Below are 21,508 nucleotides of genomic sequence, written 5' to 3' on the forward strand. Positions count from 1 at the left end.
ACTGACTGGGGATTGGGTTCATTGGGGTCTAGTCCATTGATGCGTGAATTGGTCTGATCCAAAAGTTGGACTATGGCCTCTTTCCCCTGGTTTGTAGCCTCTATATGTCAATCGCAGTCATTTAGGCCCGACAAAACTCCATATCTGTTTCCCATTCCCAATCCCCAATCAAAGGGAGTAGGCACCTGACCCCATCCGTTTGCTGCTGGGTTCCACATAGGCTGAGGAGTATTAGGTCGCGTCAAAAAGTGTTCATTCCCCTGCCTGGTCATAAGCCCATTGCCCTGGCCTCTATTATCATAACCTGGAGTATTTGGACCCCACCTATTTGTATTGGGCCAAAATAGCCCTGGTGTTCTGGCCATTGGCCTGTTGGGGAAATTGTATTGCCCTAACCCGCGGCTAGTCATGGGGTGAAAACAATCATTGTTAAGTCTGGGTCTAGTTTCCCCTCCCCAGTAAGCAGCTCTAGCGTTCCTTCTAGGCCTGGAGATATTGGAGGAGGTCGCCATCTGAGTCTCATTATAAAAGAATTTCAGGGTGAGGGGAATTATGGATCCAGTTCTACGTTGGGGTGGGAGGATGTTAGCAAGAATGTTAGGGAGTACTTCTGCGCTAGCAAAATTTAGTACGACGCAGTCCCCTTTAAACTTCTTAATCTTATTCCCAATCCATGATACCCTCCTTGCCATGACAATTTCCCCCGCTAGCTGGTCAGCTCCCTGGTCTGTCATACGCATATTGTTGGTGAGCCAATATAAAGCTTTGTCTTTTAGTCCTTGGGCAGATTCTTTTTGCTCCTGAGATAAAACAGGGACGTTCGCCAATACCAGGACTAGTGGTGAGGCTTCCATAATAGATTGGGAAGAATCATCCCCTAAATGCAGTGGGGTTGGTCCCACATATTGTAACATGGGGGGCTCTCTTATTACATCCTGGGTGGGCACAGGTGGTGGTATTTGGCCTTCCGGGGTGGGCTGTTGTGGAGCTTCCATAGGGCCTGTATCGACACCCGGGTCCTCCTCCACGATGACTACTGGTTTAATAACTTCAATGGCTAGATTCTCCAAGTCACTAACCAACTTACTTTGCAACCCACCCATCTTTTTTACTTCTGATGTTAATTTATCTATCTTCCCGATAAGTGGCTTGATAATGGTCTTAATTTTAATATCTATCATGTCCGAAATTCTATTAAATAGATCATCGTCGATGATTTGTCTGAGCTCATCAGCGTCTTCGCGCTCCGCATTTTTCCCTTTATGTCTAGGGGGTGAGGTAATCTTTTTCCTTCCTAGCTGTTTTCCCCCCCGTTTTGCTTGAGCTTTTCTACAATTTCTCACAGGTCGCATAACAGGCGATGCAGATGAAGGAATTTCTGCAACGGTGTTTTGCTGTTGCTCAGAGTCAGACACTACATTTGTTGAATGATCAGCTAACAAATCGGAATTTCCGTCATCTATACCAATATCTAGTAAATTAGTATCAGGTATGTGAATTGTAGGATCAGGTAATGGTGTACCAGATGTTTGTGCGCTAGGGTCAGGGCTCAATGGGAGCAAAATTGGTGATTGGCTCAAACCTAAGGATTCCCTTCTGTCATTATTTATTTTTTTAACACCTTGGACTAAAAAGGAATCTAAGGTTTTAAGTGGTGCTGGAGTGACAGGGGCCAATTTTTTAGACATATTTACAAGAGAGTAAGGATGGTATCGAGAATCAAAAACTACACAAGTGAGTGATATAGGGTGATGAGGACAGGCCACAAGTCTAGCAGGACAAAAAGTAAAACAATATCAGGCAGCATAAACAATTTCTGGATTCTGTAAATTCAAAATCCTAAAGCGATTACAGAGGAATGCTAGGGTTCAAATATGGGGTAGTCTCGAAAGAAGCCTAAAATCAGTCCCAGTTGATCTCAAGTGAATCACCTACAAGGCGAAAGCATTCAACAAACATCTAATAAAGACCATGTATACAGAGTCTAGTCCTATTCTATGGCATTAACCCCCCCCTACTAGTCCTTGTTCCTGGGCGATTCAGTGAGGGCTCAGAGAGATCCTCTTCAAACTGACCCCCGTCTGGTAACCAGGAGAAGAATGGAGGATGCTGAATAGGTGGTGGACCGGGCAGCACTGTTCAATAGCAGACAATGTCAATAGACCACAAAGGTTATCCCATAAAACACAGTACCTTAGCTAATCCGTAATAAAAGATGTCAGGGAGTGGGCCCAGCCCAGCCTCCTTCAGCCCCTGACGGCCACAGACGGTCCCGCCCTTGTCCCGGGCTTCTCCCGGCGCCCTCCCGCGCGCTCCCGCGCAGCGGGACGCTTAGGTTGAGGATATACAGGCTGGAGAGGAAGGGGAGGAGCCTGCAGGGAGAGCGTCCCAGCTGTTGTTGATTGGGAGTTGTGGGCGCTCCTGGGACTTGGAGTCCTGCGCCCACAACACGCTCGCAGCCCTGCAGGTCACAGCAACCAAAGGATGAATTTGGGCAGTAGCGCTTCACAGGGGTGACCTCCAACGAAGCGGGACCCGCGCAGCGGGTACCGCGAGCAGTTGACGAAAACGGGAGGCACACACAGCGAGTCCAGCGTCTGTTCAGCGGCAGAGAAGCAATGACATCCACCAATGCAGGTCAGGAGGCGGGTTTTCAGCGCGTTGACAAGCCAGGGGAGGGACCTGCAGGGAGAGCGTCCCAGCTGTTGTTGATTGGGAGTTGTGGGCGCTCCTGGGACTTGGAGTCCTGCGCCCACAACACGCTCGCAGCCCTGCAGGTCACAGCAACCAAAGGATGAATTTGGGCAGTAGCGCTTCACAGGGGTGACCTCCAACGAAGCGGGACCCGCGCAGCGGGTACCGCGAGCAGTTGCCGAAAACGGGAGGCACACACAGCCAGTCCAGCGTCTGTTCAGCGGCAGAGAAGCAATGACATCTTGATAGTATCATTTAGTTAAAGTATCTTATCTACATATAAGTCTTTTAGTTGCTCTATGCTAAGCCAAGCTGAGTGTACATCATATAGGAAGAGATGTCATCCTACCATAATAAGAACAAAAGCCTTATAACATCAGTCGTACTTACATTGATAACGCGTCTAGTGCAAACGCATTTTATTATATTCCCTAAAGTGGTTACCTTGGATAATTTGTCAATTTTTTTGTAGCAATAAAATGCTCTGGGAGTAATTAAAACATGTTTTAAATACAACTAGTTATTTGCTAAGTTGGCAAATTTTGTCAGACCAGCCCTGTATTCTGAATAGTGAGTGCATCAAGTGAGCCTGAGTGCTACAGTGAGGGCTGGTGGTGGGGGTGGAAGGGGTGGGGGGGTCCCTTTAAGAAAATATGGGCAAAATGGCAAATTCTACAAGACATTTTCAATACATGTTCATTTACGTTAACTTTTGAAGCATACTAAATGATGAACTTACAGTGCACCAGGACACAATCATTGTTGGGGCTCTTAAATGATTCCCTCACTATCACCCTCCAACAATGCCTCTCTCCTCACCATAGCACTTCTATCACATGCATTGTATTTGTTTTATAGGACCTCTCATACCAGTGTAGGGTGTCAGAGCACTTTACATCACAAATACAGAGAAAATTAATAGTATGTGTATACATCAGTGTATATAACATTTTACAAAGGGAAATGCAAGGTGTAGGATATAGGTCGTCCATACTGGTAGGTATTTTTAAAGAGTGCTTGGTGAGGAGAAGCAAAATCCAGTTTTCAGAGCATGCCGCAGTGGTTAGTGTTGACTTTACTGATAAGAATGTATTTCTACCCAACAAACTCTTTTTTAGCAACATTAGGATAATGAAAGCCATGAAAAAATAAATACCTTTCTAACCTGTACAATATAGTTTGATGAAGCTCTTTGACGACACGCCATAGCTCATTGTGCTAGATTCTGATTGTAACTTATGAACTGCACAGTACCAAAAGAGTCTCTGTGACGACGCAGTAACCAACTAAGCTATGCGCATGACATAATGGTCTGTGATGTGCATAGTACATGTTCTTTGTAGCAGACATATTCATCCTCTGCACTACCTTAGACGAATCAAAACTGACACTAGACAAATCTCTGCTCTCTCACCAGAAGGTACATTAATCACCAGAATTATCTTGACACTTTTATTGTTGCCTGAAAACGAATGAATATACAAGGAACGCTGCAGGGGTGCTTTCAAAACTGCTGCACTGCTACAAAAACTGCCCCCTCCTTTCCAGCCTCCTGGGGAAATGCCCGATGCCTGGTACGGCCAGTCCGGCCTTGTTTTTTAAGACCGTCCCTCGGTGCATTATGCAATTGTTTTCTTTTCATTTACAGCTCAATATTCTATGTTACGGTGCAGTAATTGACTTATTTTGGGAAATCCCCATCCATCCCAATTAGAAAAACCTGTTCATCTCCTATTGTTGAAAACCTAGTTCAGTTCCCATCTTTACAAGACTGTACCCTTTAAAGATACCCATCCAGTCCTGAAAGCTTAATCTACATGCCCTATTGAAATTTCCAACCACCTAGCGATGCAAAGTCTTATCCAGGCCTTTCCTTTAAAGCTATAGCGAGTGCTCCCTTTTCAAACCATAAATGATAAGTTTCCCAGGTACATGCAAAACTGGCTGGCTCCAGTCCAGGTTTTCGATCTGCATTCCCAACTTGCAGTCCTGGTTTTATAGTGAACCAAATGAGACTGCAAACCCAGAACACAAAGAAAAATCTTTGGAGCCGGTACAGTGGTGTACCTAGCAGGTGCAGCAGGTGCAGTGACACCTAATTACAGAGGCCTCAGGGGCCAATTAACTCTGATTATTTCAGATGTTCTTGTTTTACAAACACAGCAGGCAGAGTAGTGAGGGCATTATTTTCCTTGCCTGCATAAGGGCCGCTGGTGCCCTTACTATGCAACTGACCAGTTATCATGCATAGATTTGGCAAACCTGACGGTTGAAAAGCACTCTCCGGATAAACTAGTAAAATACCACCTCTACTCCACTTCAAAGAATATTTCCTCTTCAAGCACCATCTATAGCGGCCACCCTATATCTCAATCCATGCAGACTGTAACTGTCAGTACATCAACACTGTGGAAAAATCCCACACAAGTCACAGTGTATGTGTAAGTACTGAGAATTAGACTCGAAAGTCTACAAGCAGCTACAAAAGGATTGGAAAGGGATTTTAAAGCAGGTTTCAGTCTCACTGTCCACCTTCCCTTACTTACTACGTTTCCATTGATTTTTCTGCAATAAGCCTTCAAGACCGAGCCAAATACAGAACAAGCCCCAAAAATTCCCTAAAATCCAGAATGACAACAATTGGATACAAAATACATAATTGAAACCAGTGTGTACATTTCACTGTTGTTATACTCAAATGTCATTTGAGGCATAGACTCGGGTACCCCTTCAGAGGACTCTACACTCCCCAGGGAGGCAGACCACCCAGTTTGAAGACATCTGGTGTACACACATAGGGCCCTATTCACATAGATACATTTTCTCATAAACATATGTTTGTGAGAAAATTTACTTTTTTATATCAGCCGGAAATGACAGGGATTTCTGGCAGGTGTAAGCTCACTTAGGAATGTGGAGTTCTTTACCATGATTGCAGAATTCTCTGTACCCCAACGAAAAGGTGGAAAAATGGGCATTCCAAGACGTGGTTAACTTCAAACATTTTTGAAAGCTCACAAACATGTACGACTGCGCTCATTCAGAAACTCCTTTCAACCCTCTTTCTACCAGGGGATTTGAACGATTTTTACTCTTTCCAACGGAGTTTGAAAATGAGGTAGGGGAAGGGCTTTCTCCATGGGGAAAAATATGTTACCTCTGTAGAAAAGGCACTGTGCATTAACACAGTGGATTATATTGCCCCGTGCAGAGTTCATTGCAATGGAAAACTGTACAGGAAGAATAGGATCATGCTGGGGAAGTCCATGACTTTCCCAAGATTATGCCTGGAAACCTACCCCTGGTACGATTTTCCAGGCTTATTCTTGGAAATGTTTGTGAATTCTGGCATTCTAGCATAAATAGGAGCTTAGAGGGAAAATATGGACCTGGTAGCTCTCCACTCAAACATTAATCAACAACAAAAGACCCTGTCCACAAGGACGCTAATTGTTTCAGTTGTTTATATAATAGGACAGTCTAAACGTACTGATAACTATTATCCTCCCCTACATACTTTTGTTCTGATAAGGGGAAGTTTCACTGCACTCCGTCCAATGTTTCTTTAATAAAAACAAAAGGCCAGACCTCTTTGACAGTTACACAGAACACACTATAAAAATGTCTGACACCTCTAGTCAATACCAGATGTCCACAACATCTGCTTCTAAAAAGTGTGCGAGAAACGAATGACACCTCACGAAAACATCACCAACGGGGTAACTGGTATGTAATCTCCAGACAGGCCCCTGTCTCATCATCGATTGTCATCCGGTTCACAAAGAAAAAAGAAGAAAGAGTGTCCAAAGCAACAAACCAAGAAGTGCAAAAAACAGTGGAAGCAGAGAAAATCTGCTAGTGACAAAAAAGTGCATAAAAAGTGCATAAAAACAGCATACACTTCTCTTTAATAACTTTATTCATAAAGAAATGAGTGTCTGCTGTTAGAATAAAAAGGCTGGTAGCTATTCATGCACACCATTACCTATTGCCAACATGTTTCACTGCCACAGCAATTTTGGCAGATTCATCAGGGCTGCACAGTATGCTGCCACTCCACTATTGGACACTTGCACTGTGTTAACCGTCAAAGAAATAGGCACATACAGGTAGTTAAAAACATAGTCTCACCCTTGTATGCTGTATGTATGTGTAAAAACTGTGTCAAAGTTATTTACCCATAAGCAGCATGTATGCTCATACCAGCTGCCAGGGCATCCAATGGGATACAGAAGTACTCCTAAAGTGAGTCTCCACCTTCACATAGATTGTACACATCAATCTGGGGGCATAAAACACATGATAATGTTGTCAGCGATATTTCAATGCCATTTGCATCTTATTTCAACACACGGGGCCATCCCTTCTTCAATTAGAAACACACTGTGAAGCGCCATAATTTCTCCGCTGCACTTCTCTTGCTCGTGTTAAGAGCCTCACACACGCACTCACACTGTTGGATGAGCCCCCAATCATTCTCATGACACAGTTTGCTCGGAACGTTTCTCGGGAGATATATGCTACCGTCCCAAGCAACCACCAATCTCACGCGGTTTGGAGTCTAACACCCTCCAAGTATTCCGTTTTCTCTACATATGCCCCATGTTCGAGGCACATATTAAACCGCGTATTACTTCGCCCATTAGTCAGTGCAGCATAATTCAGACAAAAACTCAGCAACTCAACCTCTCACCGTAAAGCCGCCCGACGAGTGCCTTGTCTCGTTCGTTATTCTCTGTGTCCAACTCCCATGTTAAGATGCCTCCGTGGTGCGTGCACACGCTACCGCGTATCGATCACGTGGTAAACTATCCCCAGCCTGGCAGCCATCTTAAACAGGTAACTAATGGCTCAGAACTATTCTATATGCCCTTAACTTGATTTTAGTGCGCGCCAGGCAACGTACATTATTCTCACTCATGCGACTGATTGTGTTTATAATTCTTGTGTACACATTTCAGCGTTCCTTTGCAAGGGGTAAATCAGTTAAATGAAGCCTCTAGAGCTACACTGGTCACGTGATCCGGTGCAGGATATGGCTGCCATCTTAGACTAGTCAAAGATAGAACTATTTAGGATAGGATTTTGCTAGGTTCTATACAAATTAGGAAAAACACACCATGAGATGATGGAGCCACTCAGCATGTCCATGTTTTTTAGATCCATCATTCGGAAAGAATGGTCCAAAGTAGTGTGGACACCCAGAAAAACATATTTTTACAGTCTATTGCATCACTGGAGGATAACTGTTATAGCTAAGATGGAGCATACGCCCAACCTTTACCGACCCTGTGTGTCATGCTCCATTATCACTGTCCTACAGACAGCATACATTCCCCTAAAATATTGGAAATTAAGAGGAATTACTCTGCATTCAATGATACCAAAGGGCAAAGGAAAAGGACACGGAGCCTTCATAGTTACAGTGTAAAGATATCCCACTATGTATGTCATGCTACCCTATCAAGATAAAACAACTTGAATACACTCACTGATGTGTAGGGAAATTAAAGTTTTTACCCTATATTCAATGGTATCTGAGGGCAAAGAAAAACGGATGACCAAGGAGCCACCCTAATTACAGTCTAATCCTGTTCCACTCTATAATCTCATTGGAGCCCACATTGATCTGTCTTCTCACTGTAAATCCAGCGCGCTTCTTTTGAGAGCAAAATACTCTCCATGTTTTGCGGTGTCCCTTTCACCTTTTCCAGGACAGTCCAGGTGAAGGTATGTTTCTCATTAAAACAGTGTTGCACCAATTTTGTCGTTAATTTACCTGCCCTTATAGTGCTTAAGTGCTCTTGCACTCTGACCTTGATTTTGCGTGACATAAGTCCTATATAGTGTAGACCACATTGGCACGTAAGTCTATACACCACATGGGTAGTATTGCAATTACTGAATTGATTGAGAAACCATTATTTGCCTGATGTTAGCAACACACTGGTGTTCTTCTTAGTGAGAGGGCAGACAGAACAGGTGCCACAGGGATAATGACCATTAGGAACAGTGGACACCGGAGCAGTTCTTTCTACAGGCTCACGAGTATGTACCAGTTTGTCCTTGAGATTACACGCTCTCTTGAACACGAATCTCGGTGGCAGCATTTGAAATTCATTATTTGATAGCAAAGACCAATGTTTTCGAATAGATTGTCTTATTTTGGTCGCCATGGGGTCATCTGTTATTACAACTGGGACACACTCATTTCACTCATTAATGAGTAAAGATTTTTAGTTTGCTTGACTTTAGACTAAATGGTAGAATGTTAAAGTGTCCTTGTTATTAGCCTTGCTGTTGGCCAAACAGTGAAGAATCTCTACTGTTTTGCCAGCGGGCAGGTATATGGTGACTTTTTTCTGCTATTTGCATGGCTGCCAGCCAAACAGTGCAGAATCTCTACTACTTATCCAGCAGCAGCGAAACTAGTAAAGTTTTCCTGCTGTTTGCATGCCCGCCAGCCAAACAGCACATGTCTCTTTTATTTAACCAGTGGCCCAGTAGATAGCTAAGAAATATCACTTATTATCCAGCGGCCAGATAAATAGCCACCACCATTTTGAACACTAGTTATTCAAAAATGTTGGAAATTCTAGAATTCTAATATCACCTATTAAGGCACACGAAAATGTCAAATGAAAGTAAAATCCATCTACATGCAATGTTATTTTATTTTTTACTCCATAGGGAATACCTGACACCTGCCTCTGGATTTCAGAGCCTGCAGTTTCGCCTCTTAGAGAATAAGATTGGTGTGCCAGAGAGTCTGAGAGTGCCTTACAATAGACGCCACTACCGTGATAATTTCAAAGGGAAAGAAAACGATCTGTTGCTTAAATCTGAGGAGGAGCAAACTCTTTTGCAGTTAGTAGAGGTAATTATGAATGAAAAAAAGTTTATTTCATATAGTTCATTGTGGGAAACTTAGAATATGCACTTCAAAATATACATGTGATACTGAATCAATTTGTCCAATCAACTAGGACACTGAGAACTCATTTTAAATTGTGCTCATTTATATGAATGTCATCTCCCAATATCAAGCGTTAATAGAAAGTGTTCTAAATGCTCATTAACGATTTGACTCAGATTTTCGAAATCATTCTCAGTGATGCAAAAGAAGGTAACAGTGCCAGGGATGCAAACAACTGTACTACAAAAGAAGGGGACAGTGAACTGGACTAAAGTGTTCTGAGACAGGCACAATGTGTTACAAGAGAAATGTCATCCACTCTCTGTTTTTAGTAGCAATACATGTTTTAGTGACCCCTGAAGTGTTTGAGATATTTGACTTAAATTGGCGTCTGTTGGTGGTCTAGTAAAGTTAGCCTGTCCAAAATTACTTCTCATAAACATACAGCTCAAGGGAGTAAATCGATATTAGTGACCTCATTTAGTGCAAAGGTGCCTGCATTACAAGTAGAATAGTTTTTTTATGCAGAATGTTAAAGTGTCCTTGTTCAGTTTCTAAATGTGCTGCACATTGCAGCACACATGGAAAGAAGAAATAACGAGGAGAAACAAAGTATTTTTTCCTGGTTCCGCCAAACTCTGGGAGGTGTAGTGATTGCACGCAATCCCAGGTGTTACAAACCTTTGTGAATCTGAGATTGCCTGAAATCCATGGGTGGATGCATGGAAATGCCCATTTTCCCCCTATGGAACAACTCACAGAATTAAATGTACTGCAATACAGCACAAGCTGCTGCTCTGCGTTACATTATTTTTACAAAGCCACGCAAGGCGGCACAAATTGCCATTGCATAGCTTTGTAAATATCTACTAGCATTTTGCGACATGGTTGCACCACAAAATGTTAGTACATCCAGCCCTATGTATTCTGCATTTCTCATCCAAACCCCCTTTCTATAGTATTGATTAATGTCTGTAGTCACTCAACGGTCACATTACCTAAGCTTGCCTACATCAGCAGTGCCAAACTCATACTCTATTTATACTAATTGGTAAAATTCTGGATGTTTCCTGGTGGGACATCATTGTGCCTTCAGAAATAAGCAAATGTGCACTGTTTAAACCTGCACTGCAAAGACTGTTACAGATCTAGGCCTAGGCGCACTACCCAGTAATTGATTCACAAATCGTTGACTTACCTGCAAATAATAATTTGTCGGTGCAGGCTCACAAGTGCCACAATGATAATTTAATCACCTGCCCATGCTCTGTTTTTTAATTTTCAAGATGTTAAAGTCTTAAATGTACTCTGTTATGTTATAAGTAGATTTGTAAAGCATGCTGTCATGGGAGGGTATCTTGGCACTGAGCAGATGTGAAACTAGCCTAATCTAGGGCCTTATGTGGTTACTTGAAAAGCCAGGTCATCAGCTTCTTGTGGAATTCAAGAAGTGAGTGGGAGGCTTGGATGTGTAAGAGTGATGTAGGAGAAGGCTTAGCTGCCGGATATGGGTAACCAAATGCATAGGCGTCAGGCCGAGGTGAGGTGTTTGGAGGTTCTGGGAACGCAGATGCGATTGCTGATGTATACTGGGTCTGAATTATGTAGTGCTTTGAAAGTGTGGTTGAGGAGTTTGAATCGTGCTTGTTTCTGTATGGGGAGATAGTGTAGCTCCTTCAGGTATGGTCAGCTGTGTGTGTGGCATGGGGCTGAGAGAGAGTCTGGCCGCTGAGTTCTGAATGGTCTGCAGCCTCCTTGTGAGTTGATTGTTGATCTTGGTGTAGATTGTGTTCCCTAAAGTCCACACACTAATATATATGCCCCAGTTTAAGAGTTAGAAGTAAATATGCAGAGATTCTAGTTGGCCAGAGTTGCTGTTGGTATCTTCACATATATTTGCTCCCACTATGATTTAAACACCACAGAATGAAGAATAACTGTGCAGACCCATATTTACCAAGTATAAAACTGCATGGAATTCCCAATTCACTAGGGTTTAGCACTCCCATTTACCACCTGCTTTAAGCAGATGGTAAATGGGAGCAACTGCTTTTGTGTAAAGTGGAGAGAGGGGTGTTGGAAGAGTAGCTGAGGGAAGAGGAAGATTAGTATCGGCAGTGGAAGAACGGAATACACCCCACTTGCTGTTAAAAAAAGCTGGGGTGGAGTGACCTACAAGGCTTGGCTGTTCTGGCTGGCAAAGCCTAATGAGATTTTATTACCTGGAATTACGTGTCGATAAAACAGTGTCTAGTGTTCCCACGCCCAGGAAAACCAGATACAGGAACACCTAGGCAGTAAGAGCCATATCCCACCCAAGAATTTTGCTCCATCAGACTTGTAATCAGGCCACAAGACACAAAGCTTGCCACTTGTTTATTTATCTAAGTATAAGGCACAATTCAGGCGGCCAGAGTGGAGGTGGAGAATATGTAAGTAAGAATCTTGTTTTTTTCTTTTTTGGGGCATTATTTCCCTCACATGCCTAAATTATATTTTTAAAACATCCACTATCTATTAGGGACCTGCCCTTTTTCACAGAGAGAACTCTAAAAATCTTGAAACAGTGGGACATTTGGATTTTGGCCAAACGTGTTCATTTAAGGGTGCTGAGCAGGCCCTGTGAAGAGCAACGCAATCTTGGCAGAAAGTTTACAATCCAGCAAACAGACGTTCACCTGCCTCTGAATGATATCCAATAGCTGGCATGCAGTCTTCCTTAAAAGAGGATTGAATCTGATGAAACATCCTCATAATGGCCACTGTTTCAGCACGGTCGGTTAAACTGATTTGTATGCATCAAACTGCAAAAAGACACGTATAGAAGATCTGTATTTGAGCAAGAACATAACATCAGACTAGAGTTCAAAAACCCAAATAGGTCTGTTTCGCTTGCACTTGCACGAATCGGTCATTGGATCTAAAATAACCTAAAAGCCAAAAGAAAAATTCATAACTTAAAAGGCTGTACTTCTTGTTTTAATTGGTGGGTGTACCTACTATTCCTCTCCAATCACTTGTGTTTTTTCCTGCTCCTTTCTCCAGTTGTTTTAGGACTTGTAATGCTATTTTTCTTCATGTCCTCTTACAAAGTTTGCAACGAAAAATACGTTTTTACGTGTTTGCTGAGTTCTGATTATTTTTTAAATGTTAGATACATTTGTAATTCTTCGGATTTCATTTGGTTGGCTTCAGAACAAGAATCCTCACATGCAGGCCGGCTGGACACATCTGAATACTGTGATTTACTCCTTTAATACACCCAAAAATGTGTCTAATAGTACTTAAATCTTCCTCTTTTTGGCAGAAAAATAAATAGTTATAACATGTGGACATGTGGACATGCAGACATCATGTGCAAACCGACCGTAGATCTACTTCCTATTGGTTTGAATAGCTGGTACAACAATAGTTTAAACCAGTTAGCCAGAGATGGAAGATTTTGTTCTCATTTTATCGTACATTTCTATATTGCCTTGCATTGATCAGGGATAGATCTGGTAATGTGTATCGATCTTCCATTAGCTGTACAGAAATAGACAACATTTTGTTTTATTCAGTTAATGCATTTTCAGGCAACACACAGCTTAGATGAGTTTGTTGTTTCTTTACGTGTATTGCATGAAACGTAACCCCACTTTATTTCATTTTGTGTGCACATATTTGTATGTCTGAGTGATTCAGACAAAAATGAAATATACCATCACTAATATTATTTTTTGTTTTTGCTAAGGCGTGGCTTGAAAGAACTCCTGGACTGGAAGAGAAAGGGTTCAATTTTTGGGGAAAACTTCAAGTTAATATATTTAAAGGAATAGAGGCGGAATTCCAAGCAGGCTTGGTAAGTGTCATTCTAGATGCTCACACTAACTAAAAATATTGGGAATGGAAAACGATTGTGTATGTGCTGAGTCTGCATTATATGACAACCAAAGTTAATAATTTTCAGTAGTTCCTCCTCAGTAATGTAATTTTAGATCCACATTAAATTCCCAAGATTTACTAGTAACTTACTGGTCACACAGCATGCCTCCTCTGCAACTGTTTGCCTATACTATACTCCTTGCAACCCTGAAGAATGTTGCCCTCTACAGAGAGCAGTACGGATATCAGCAGTCCCTTGAGAGTAAAGACAACAAACTTCCTAGCACTGTGCCCCTCCCTGGTCACTATCATTAGACATGGTGGGTGCCTAAACGCCCTCTTCCCCACCTGTAGAATTAGCATTCATTTGGAACTCGTTCTGGTTCTTGCAGATTTACAGCTATAAATTTGGTGATTTATGTAAATTGTACCATATCAACTCCCAACCTCCAGATTAGATACCTTCTTGTCCGGATGGTTTGTTTGGTGTACAAGGAAATGAAATAGTATCAATTTAATTCCAAAAACATTCTCCAGTGAGTACTATAGACCCCTTACAAGTTGTGTATCCCTATAGCTTTGCAGTGACATCTAAATATGAAGCTGGCACACCCTACATTTGGTCAGCTCTGCTAATCTTTCAGTAAGTAAGCACAGTATCAACATGTCAACAAGAGACCTACCACCACACCTTATTTTATTACCTTTAATACTGAGACAGGGAACAAAGCGCCAGTTGTTTACAAAGCTGTTGATACCATGATTGGATCCGTGACTTTATTAACATTTTGGGCATTTCAGAAATATTCACTTATTTTAAAATAAGAGAGAAGCGACACTAAACTGTATGTTTCCATATGCTTACCCATTTCATTATTCCTCACAAGGTTACAGACACACAAGATAACACATATCTGAATTATAAAATGTTATTTAGGCCTTTGCTTTTATACTGGACTCCGGGTGTACCATAAGCGAGCCCAAGTCACTAGGGTGCAGAATGCTTTGGCAGCTTGTTTTTATTAGAGATGTTTCTATAGCGCGTAGAGACAATGGATTGCTTTACATGTAAGAGCATGCACACATTAAAACTTGAGATAATGCCTAGAACAGCAACTGAGAGATAGAAGGAGGGCGTGGAAAAGCGTTTTCAAGTTATTTGGAAATTACAGCAAGCGATGTGTGAGTCCCATTTCTATTCCTAATATATATTCTTCGTTAGTTGGCTTAAGCTTTTACATCCACTTATATTTGCATACATACAGCATGGTTATGGGTAATAAAAGTGCTATACGAACGCAATTACAATTACATGGAGGATATTTCATGGCACCAGGCAAGGATGTTGTTACTTCTTTATATGTGATCAACCATTTAATGGCTCCTATATCGGTTGCTTACTCCTTCCATCCTTTAAACCACAAATGTATCATTCGGGAATCTCATTGAACACAAGAAGTCAGAAAGCAATTAAAAACGGATAGAGAGGAATACTGATTCCAAAGAAGATTTTTTAACCCACAACTACAGATCATTTAGGGGCTATACATCTCCCCTTCTTAGATTCACTGTGCAATAATATCTCCCAGAATACTGAATACACATTTTCACAGAGTGTTGCTTTAGCAATCAATACAACATCAGTCCTAACTTACGGAACACATGCCTAATTCACGTTTCCTTTCCAACCTTTTCACTGTAACATGGTACTTTACTGCACATCTCAAAATCAGCTTTAAAATCACCATCCTATTTTAATTTTGCAAGCTAAATTCACGTCGAACATATGGCATACACTTTGCAGACAAATATTTCTTTTTTTTGTTGAAGAAATTTGTATTAAGTTTTTCAAATACATAGGAGAAGAGAGAAAAATGGAAACAATAAAATGGGGAAGTGGTAGAAGCCATTATAACATATACATAACATAATTAAAATAAGAATCAGGCAAATACCATATTATAAAATAGAAATAGTGCAATAAAAGAGAAGAAGAAAAGAAAGTAAGGAAGCAAAGAGAAAGAGAGAAAAAAGAAAAGAGAGATAGAAGGAAGACAGGGGGGGAAGAACCAAAATGGTGTGGAAAATAATATAGAGAAGGAGATAAAAAGAATTAATGTATAGGAGAGTGTGAAGAAAGATATGTAGTGAAAGGAAGCCAATGAAGATCTGATTGAGAAGAGGAGAAAACAGTAGCAATCCTATGTTCATCACAAATAAACTCCACCAAGTTAGCAAAGACATTTTTGAATTGTCTTTCCAGGATGATAAAATAACTTGAGTTCCAAAAGGATAAAACATTAGAACACTCATAAAGTTGATGCTTCAACGTGCCCGTTTCATTGGAACATGACCAATATAATGGAGAAGAGATTGGTGAAAATTTACAAATACTAACAGGAGTAATAATCGCTCTATGATAAATAAAAGACAGAGATTGGTTTATACGAGCAACAGCAGAAACTTTGAATAGTTTGGACCATAGTTTATCCCAGGTAGTAATAGGTAAAGAAACGGACAAATCAGTTTCCCATGCAATCTCAATGTGGGATTTGGGTCTCTCAATAACATTTGCTAACAATAATTTATATACAACAGCGGCTTTAGGTGTGTAAGTTGAAAATAGAGAGTATAGAGGTGTAGAAGGGGATATAGACGGTGTGTGAGGTGGAAGGGAAAAAGTGGTTAGATAAGATTGTATGGCATTAACAATAATATCATATTCAGTGAGAAAAGAGTCAGGTAATTGATAGCATGTTTGTATGAAAGGGAACAATAGAGTAGTTGTGCAGTAACTGATGAACGAAAATAATACCCTTTTCTTTCCAATATTTGTAGTAGAATGATTTACCTTTGTATTTAAGAAATGTATTATACCATACATTGGAGGACAAAAAACATTGAAGTGAAGTAAAATACTTATATTATACTTATATAATAAAAATTGGGAGTATTTAAAAATAGGACTATTAGACAAAAAGGTGCAATTTGACATAAAGAGCACATGTTGAAAAGAGAAATCTTTTAATAAGGAGCATTAAAAAAGGACCTATCTGGGAATACGTATGTACATAAAGTCATAGGCTAGTGCAAAAGATTGTTTAATCAAGAAAGCTGAATGATGAGCTGTAAAATTTGGGAAACGCACACCACCTTCATCCTTAAGACGTATGAGTTTGTTTAGAGCAATCCGTGGGTGTTTATTGTTCCACAAAAATGTTGTACATGTAGAGTTAATTCTAGAAAAATATACATTGGGAATTCTGATAGGAAGCATAGACAATGTATATAAAACATGAGGCACAATCATCATTTTAATGGTGTCTAACCTGCCCCACCAGTAAAAAAATACAAGGGTGACCAAGTAAGGAAGAGTGACTGGATTTTATTTATTAATGCAGAAAACGTGAATTTAATTGTATCATTTAGGGAAGAGGAAAACCAAATACCAAGGTATTTAATTTTAGAAGGACACCAGGTGAAATTAGTGTCACTAAACATAAATTGATAACATGTGGAGTTTAAGGGCAAGACTTCTGTTTTTGAGAGGTTGAGTTTGTAACCAGAAATACTAGAATATAATTGAGCTTCATCCCAAAAGTGGGGGAGAGATTCAAAATAATTAGACATATAAATCAGTATATCATCTGCATATGCAGATATTTTAGTTTCTACAGAATTATGTTTGAAGCCAGCAATCTGGGAATTAATACGAATGCGCTCTAGAAATGGTTCAAGGCAAAGGATAAATAATAAAGGCGAAAGGGGGCATCCCTGCCTTGTGCCTCTGGACAAAGAAAATGATTTGGAAAAGTGAGTATTAACAAAAATACTGGCTCAAGGGCAAGAATACAAAAGTTTAACATAAGAAATAAAATAGGGCCAAAAACCAAACCATTGGAGAGTTTGAAACATGAATAGCCAATTAATGCGATCAAATGCCTTTTTAGCATCTAAAGACAGGGCTGCAAGGGGAGATTTATATTTTTGCCATACGAAATGATATTAGCAAACATCCGAGCATTATCAGATGCCAATCTGCCCTTCACAAATCCAACTTGATCAGTTTTAATCAAAAGAGGAATAATAGTTTCAAGTCGGGATGCTAGAATTTTGGCAAATATTTTGCAATCATAATTAATTAACGATATAGGGTGATCATTTTTGCAATAAGAGTGATCTTTGTCAGGTTTAGGTATGATAACAATTAAGGCATCCATAAAAGAACCAGATGCTTTTGCATCAGCAATAAAAGAATTAAAAAGTTGGAGGAGCTTAGGGACAAAAATGGAATGAAAGGTGTTGTAAAACTCTACAGACAAGCCATCAGGTCCCGGGGCTTTTGACTTTTTTAGGGATTTGATAGCATTGGTTACCTCTTGAAGAGTGATGTCTTTCTCTAACGCGTTAAATTCATCAGATGAAGATGGAGGGGAAGGTAGGCCTGAGAAGAAGGTGTTTAAATTTTGATTAGTGGGAAAAGTATCATCAGAGTAAAGAGATTTATAATATTCATGGAAAACCTCAGCAATATCTTCATCTGACGATACACGTTTTGTAGTAGATTCATTAGGAATAGGGCCAATAGTCTTATGTTTAGATTTGATTTTTAAATAATTAGCTAACATTTTACCCACTTTGTTTTGCCCACCATCGTATTTAGATTTAATTTTAAATAAAATAGTACATGCTTCAGTCGTTGCTAATTTGTTAAGATCATATTTTGCTTTAACCCCTTCGATGCTCATGACGAGCTCAGCTCGTCATGAGGCACGGTTGAGCTGTGCTGATGACGAGCTGAGCTTGTCATGAACAATGAGAATGTAGAATAAGCAGCACAGGAGGGGAATTGCTGCAGCAGCGATGGTGTTAATCAAATCATGAAGGGCATCAGATGAATGAGAAGTAAAATACATATGTTCTAAGCCTTTAAGTTTTTGCAGCCGATCTTCATATTTCTTCCTTGTGGATTTCCTCTTTTTCAATACATAAGAAATGGTGAAGGCACGAAAAGCAGCTTTAAAAGTATCCCAGTTATTAGGAACAGAAGTATCCAGTGGGTCATTGATACTGAAAAATTAATTAATAAAGGTGGTAGCTTCTTTGATAAAAACCGTGTCAGATAATAGGAGAATATTACGTTTCCATCGACTAAATTGAGATGAGGTAAGTGAGAGATCTAAAACAGCGTGCACAGGGGCATTATCCGATATAAAAATGGATCCAATTTCAGAGATTTGGATAGAAGGGAGCAAAGATTTACTGGTCAAAATATAATCAATCCTAGAACGGGTTTGATCTACATTAGAGAAAAAAGTAAATTCAATTAAATCAGGATTACAAGTCTTCCAAACATCATACAATGAACGAGAGGCAATGGCCGATTGAAAAGCCTTATAAGATTTATCAGGTTGAAATTTACAATTGGATAATCTATCGGAGAAAGGGTCCAACCATTGGTTGAAGTGGCCACCGACAATAATATTAGGTCAGTCAATTGAAGAGAGCAGAATTTTATTATCATTCCAAAATTTTGGATCTGGCTTAACGGGACCATAAATATTTAGCAGAACTAGCATTTTGTTTTGTACGACAATCTTTGCCATTACCCATCGTCCATCAGCATCATTTTGTGTGGGTAAAATTTGTACTGCCAAAGCTTTATGAAACAATAAAGCAACACCCCCTTTTTTATTGGAAGCGGGAGAAAAAACAACTTGGCCACCCCTTGCCTTTTTAACTTAAGAGACTCCACATCATTACAATGAGTTTCCTGAAGAAAAGAAATCTGAGAGTTGAGTTTTGATAAATGAAACAGTACCCCAAGACCACGGACGTTCCACGTGACAAAGTTACACATAATGGAGGGAAGGGAAGGTATAACACAGTTGGAGCTGATACACTTCAAGGATAAAACTACAAGAGAAAACACACCACAAGAAAAAATTACATCCAAAACTCACCTGGAATAATGCAAATACAATTCACAGTACAGAATAGAGACCCACAATTTCAACATATACTTGCAGTAAATCAGTGACAAATATCATTGTTGAACAAATAAAGGTAATTGTAGGAAACAAATAAGTAGTAAAGGTTAGGACAAAAGGTGAGACATGATGAAAAGAAGAAGAGAAGAGGAAAAGAAAAGAAAAGAGGAAAAAAATAATAAGAAGAGTCAGGTGAACAGATCAAGGCAAATCAGCCAGATCTGAAACGAAAAAAGAAGGTGAAACACTAGGAGCATAGCGACACCAGAGGACACGGACCTCAGTAATAGGTAAAAAGGAGGAGAAGAAAAGAAATACCTCATGAAGCAAGAAAAAAACAAATAACATAAGATCATGCTTTAGAACAAATTAAGCTGTTAAAAGAGAGCATTCCAAAACAGAAAAGGTAAAAAAGTCAATTATTAGTGTCCATTCCATTAGAATAAATATTCTGTAGGTACAGTCTAAGTTTTTCCGGATCATCAAAGGAACGTGAGCAACCAATATGCGTAATCTTGCAGAGACATGGATGGAGGATGCCATATTGGATGTTAAGATGTCTCAGTTGAGGTCGTAGAGCCAAACATTCCTTACAACGTGCATTAGTTGCATTGGAGATATCCTAAGGCGACGTTTTAGTCTTATAGCTTTCAGAACATGCATCAATTTTGTAAATTCAAGGAAAAGCATTATGATACCACGTGGTTTGGAAGCATTAGAGTTTAGGTGACCCAAGCGATGAGCTCTTTGCCTATTGAGGGGACTGACTGATGATTGAAGCTCTAAAAGTTCCGGAAGGAATTTCTGTAGAAATGAAATCATATCAGGGCCTTCAACATTTTCCGGAAGCCCATAAAGGCGTAGGTTATTTCTGCGCTTTCTATTTTCAAAGTCCTCTGTGTGGATTTTAAGCTCATGTATTTCCTGTTCTAGTAGAGGGACCTTTGAAGAAATATCGTGGAGATGAGTAACGCGCTGTTCCAGTTCCAAAACTTTACCTTCCCTAACAATCCATCGCTCCTCAATCTGTTTTAGTTTTTCATTGGTCACAGACATGAAAGGTTGTAGACCACGGCCTTCATCCAATATGGACTCTAAGACAGGATTCTGAGAGGAATGAATGGGAGAAGGTGGGTCATTTTTTTGTCTTTTCGGTTTTGTACCAGATATGGATGCTCTGACAGTGTGAGTGTCGTTAGACATTGTAGGTTGTACCAGAGATCACCTGCCTTATCAAAAATGAAGATCCGTAGAAAAACCAAGCTAGGATGTGTATATGAGTTATGTTGTTGAAGGTGCAAACATAAAGGGACGATCCAAGCTATGGATAAAGTGTTGGACCACAAGTAAAGCTCCTCACAAAGCTAAGAAATGAATAGAGTATCTGCACGAAGACTTCATAAAACTGGCATGAGCATGAAAATATTGTTGGTTAATGAGGAAAAACATTAAAAATGTAGCAATAAACAAGTGAAGTAACCCATAAGGCAGCCGTTCGCGTCGCTCACAGGATGTGTATAACGTGAATTAGGAACAGTTCCATAAAAGTGGAGGCAGCTTAAGCAAAAAATATCACCTACAGACGAAGAATCATCTCATTTTCCTCAAACCAGTGTGGGTGAAAATAGTGAAGAGCAAAGAACATTGGAAATTATGAGGAAAAATGCTCCTCCATACAATGACAGGGCCAAGTGTATTAAAACGCTGAGGACAGTAGCTGCTACAAGGGAAGATAGCAACATGCAGGTAAATAGCAAGATCCTTCCTAAAAACAGCATGAAAACAAGTCAGGATTCAAGACACGGGCTCAGTGACCTAAAATGGCGGCCGTCCGCGCTACTGACATGGTAGAAATCGCGTGGAAAAGGAATCTTTGAGTTAGGTTGAAGGCATCTCAGAAAAGAAACAACGTCACCAGTGAATAATATAATATTAATTTCCTCCAATCATTGAATAGATGAGTGCACAAACCGAGGGATGAGAGACATTGCGGACAAAGAGCATAATTACAGCAGGAAAAAGTTGGTGTGCAGTCTTAGAGGGA

General features: G+C 40.3%; 1 protein-coding gene across 1 annotated transcript in view; it reads left to right on the forward strand.

Moving 5' to 3' along the window:
• TDO2 (tryptophan 2,3-dioxygenase) overlaps positions 1-21,508 on the forward strand; it is a 191,029-nt gene that overhangs the window by 106,249 nt on the left and 63,272 nt on the right. The window contains exons 6-7 of the mRNA XM_086962340.1: positions 9,385-9,571; positions 13,344-13,451. Of these exons, the coding sequence (XP_086818466.1) occupies positions 9,385-9,571; positions 13,344-13,451 (295 nt within the window). The remainder of the gene's footprint in view (positions 1-9,384; positions 9,572-13,343; positions 13,452-21,508) is intronic.

The sequence above is a fragment of the Lissotriton vulgaris genome, chromosome 3_1 (genome assembly GCF_964263255.1).
Source record: "Lissotriton vulgaris chromosome 3_1, aLisVul1.2, whole genome shotgun sequence".
Classification (NCBI taxonomy): Eukaryota; Metazoa; Chordata; class Amphibia; order Caudata; family Salamandridae; genus Lissotriton; species Lissotriton vulgaris.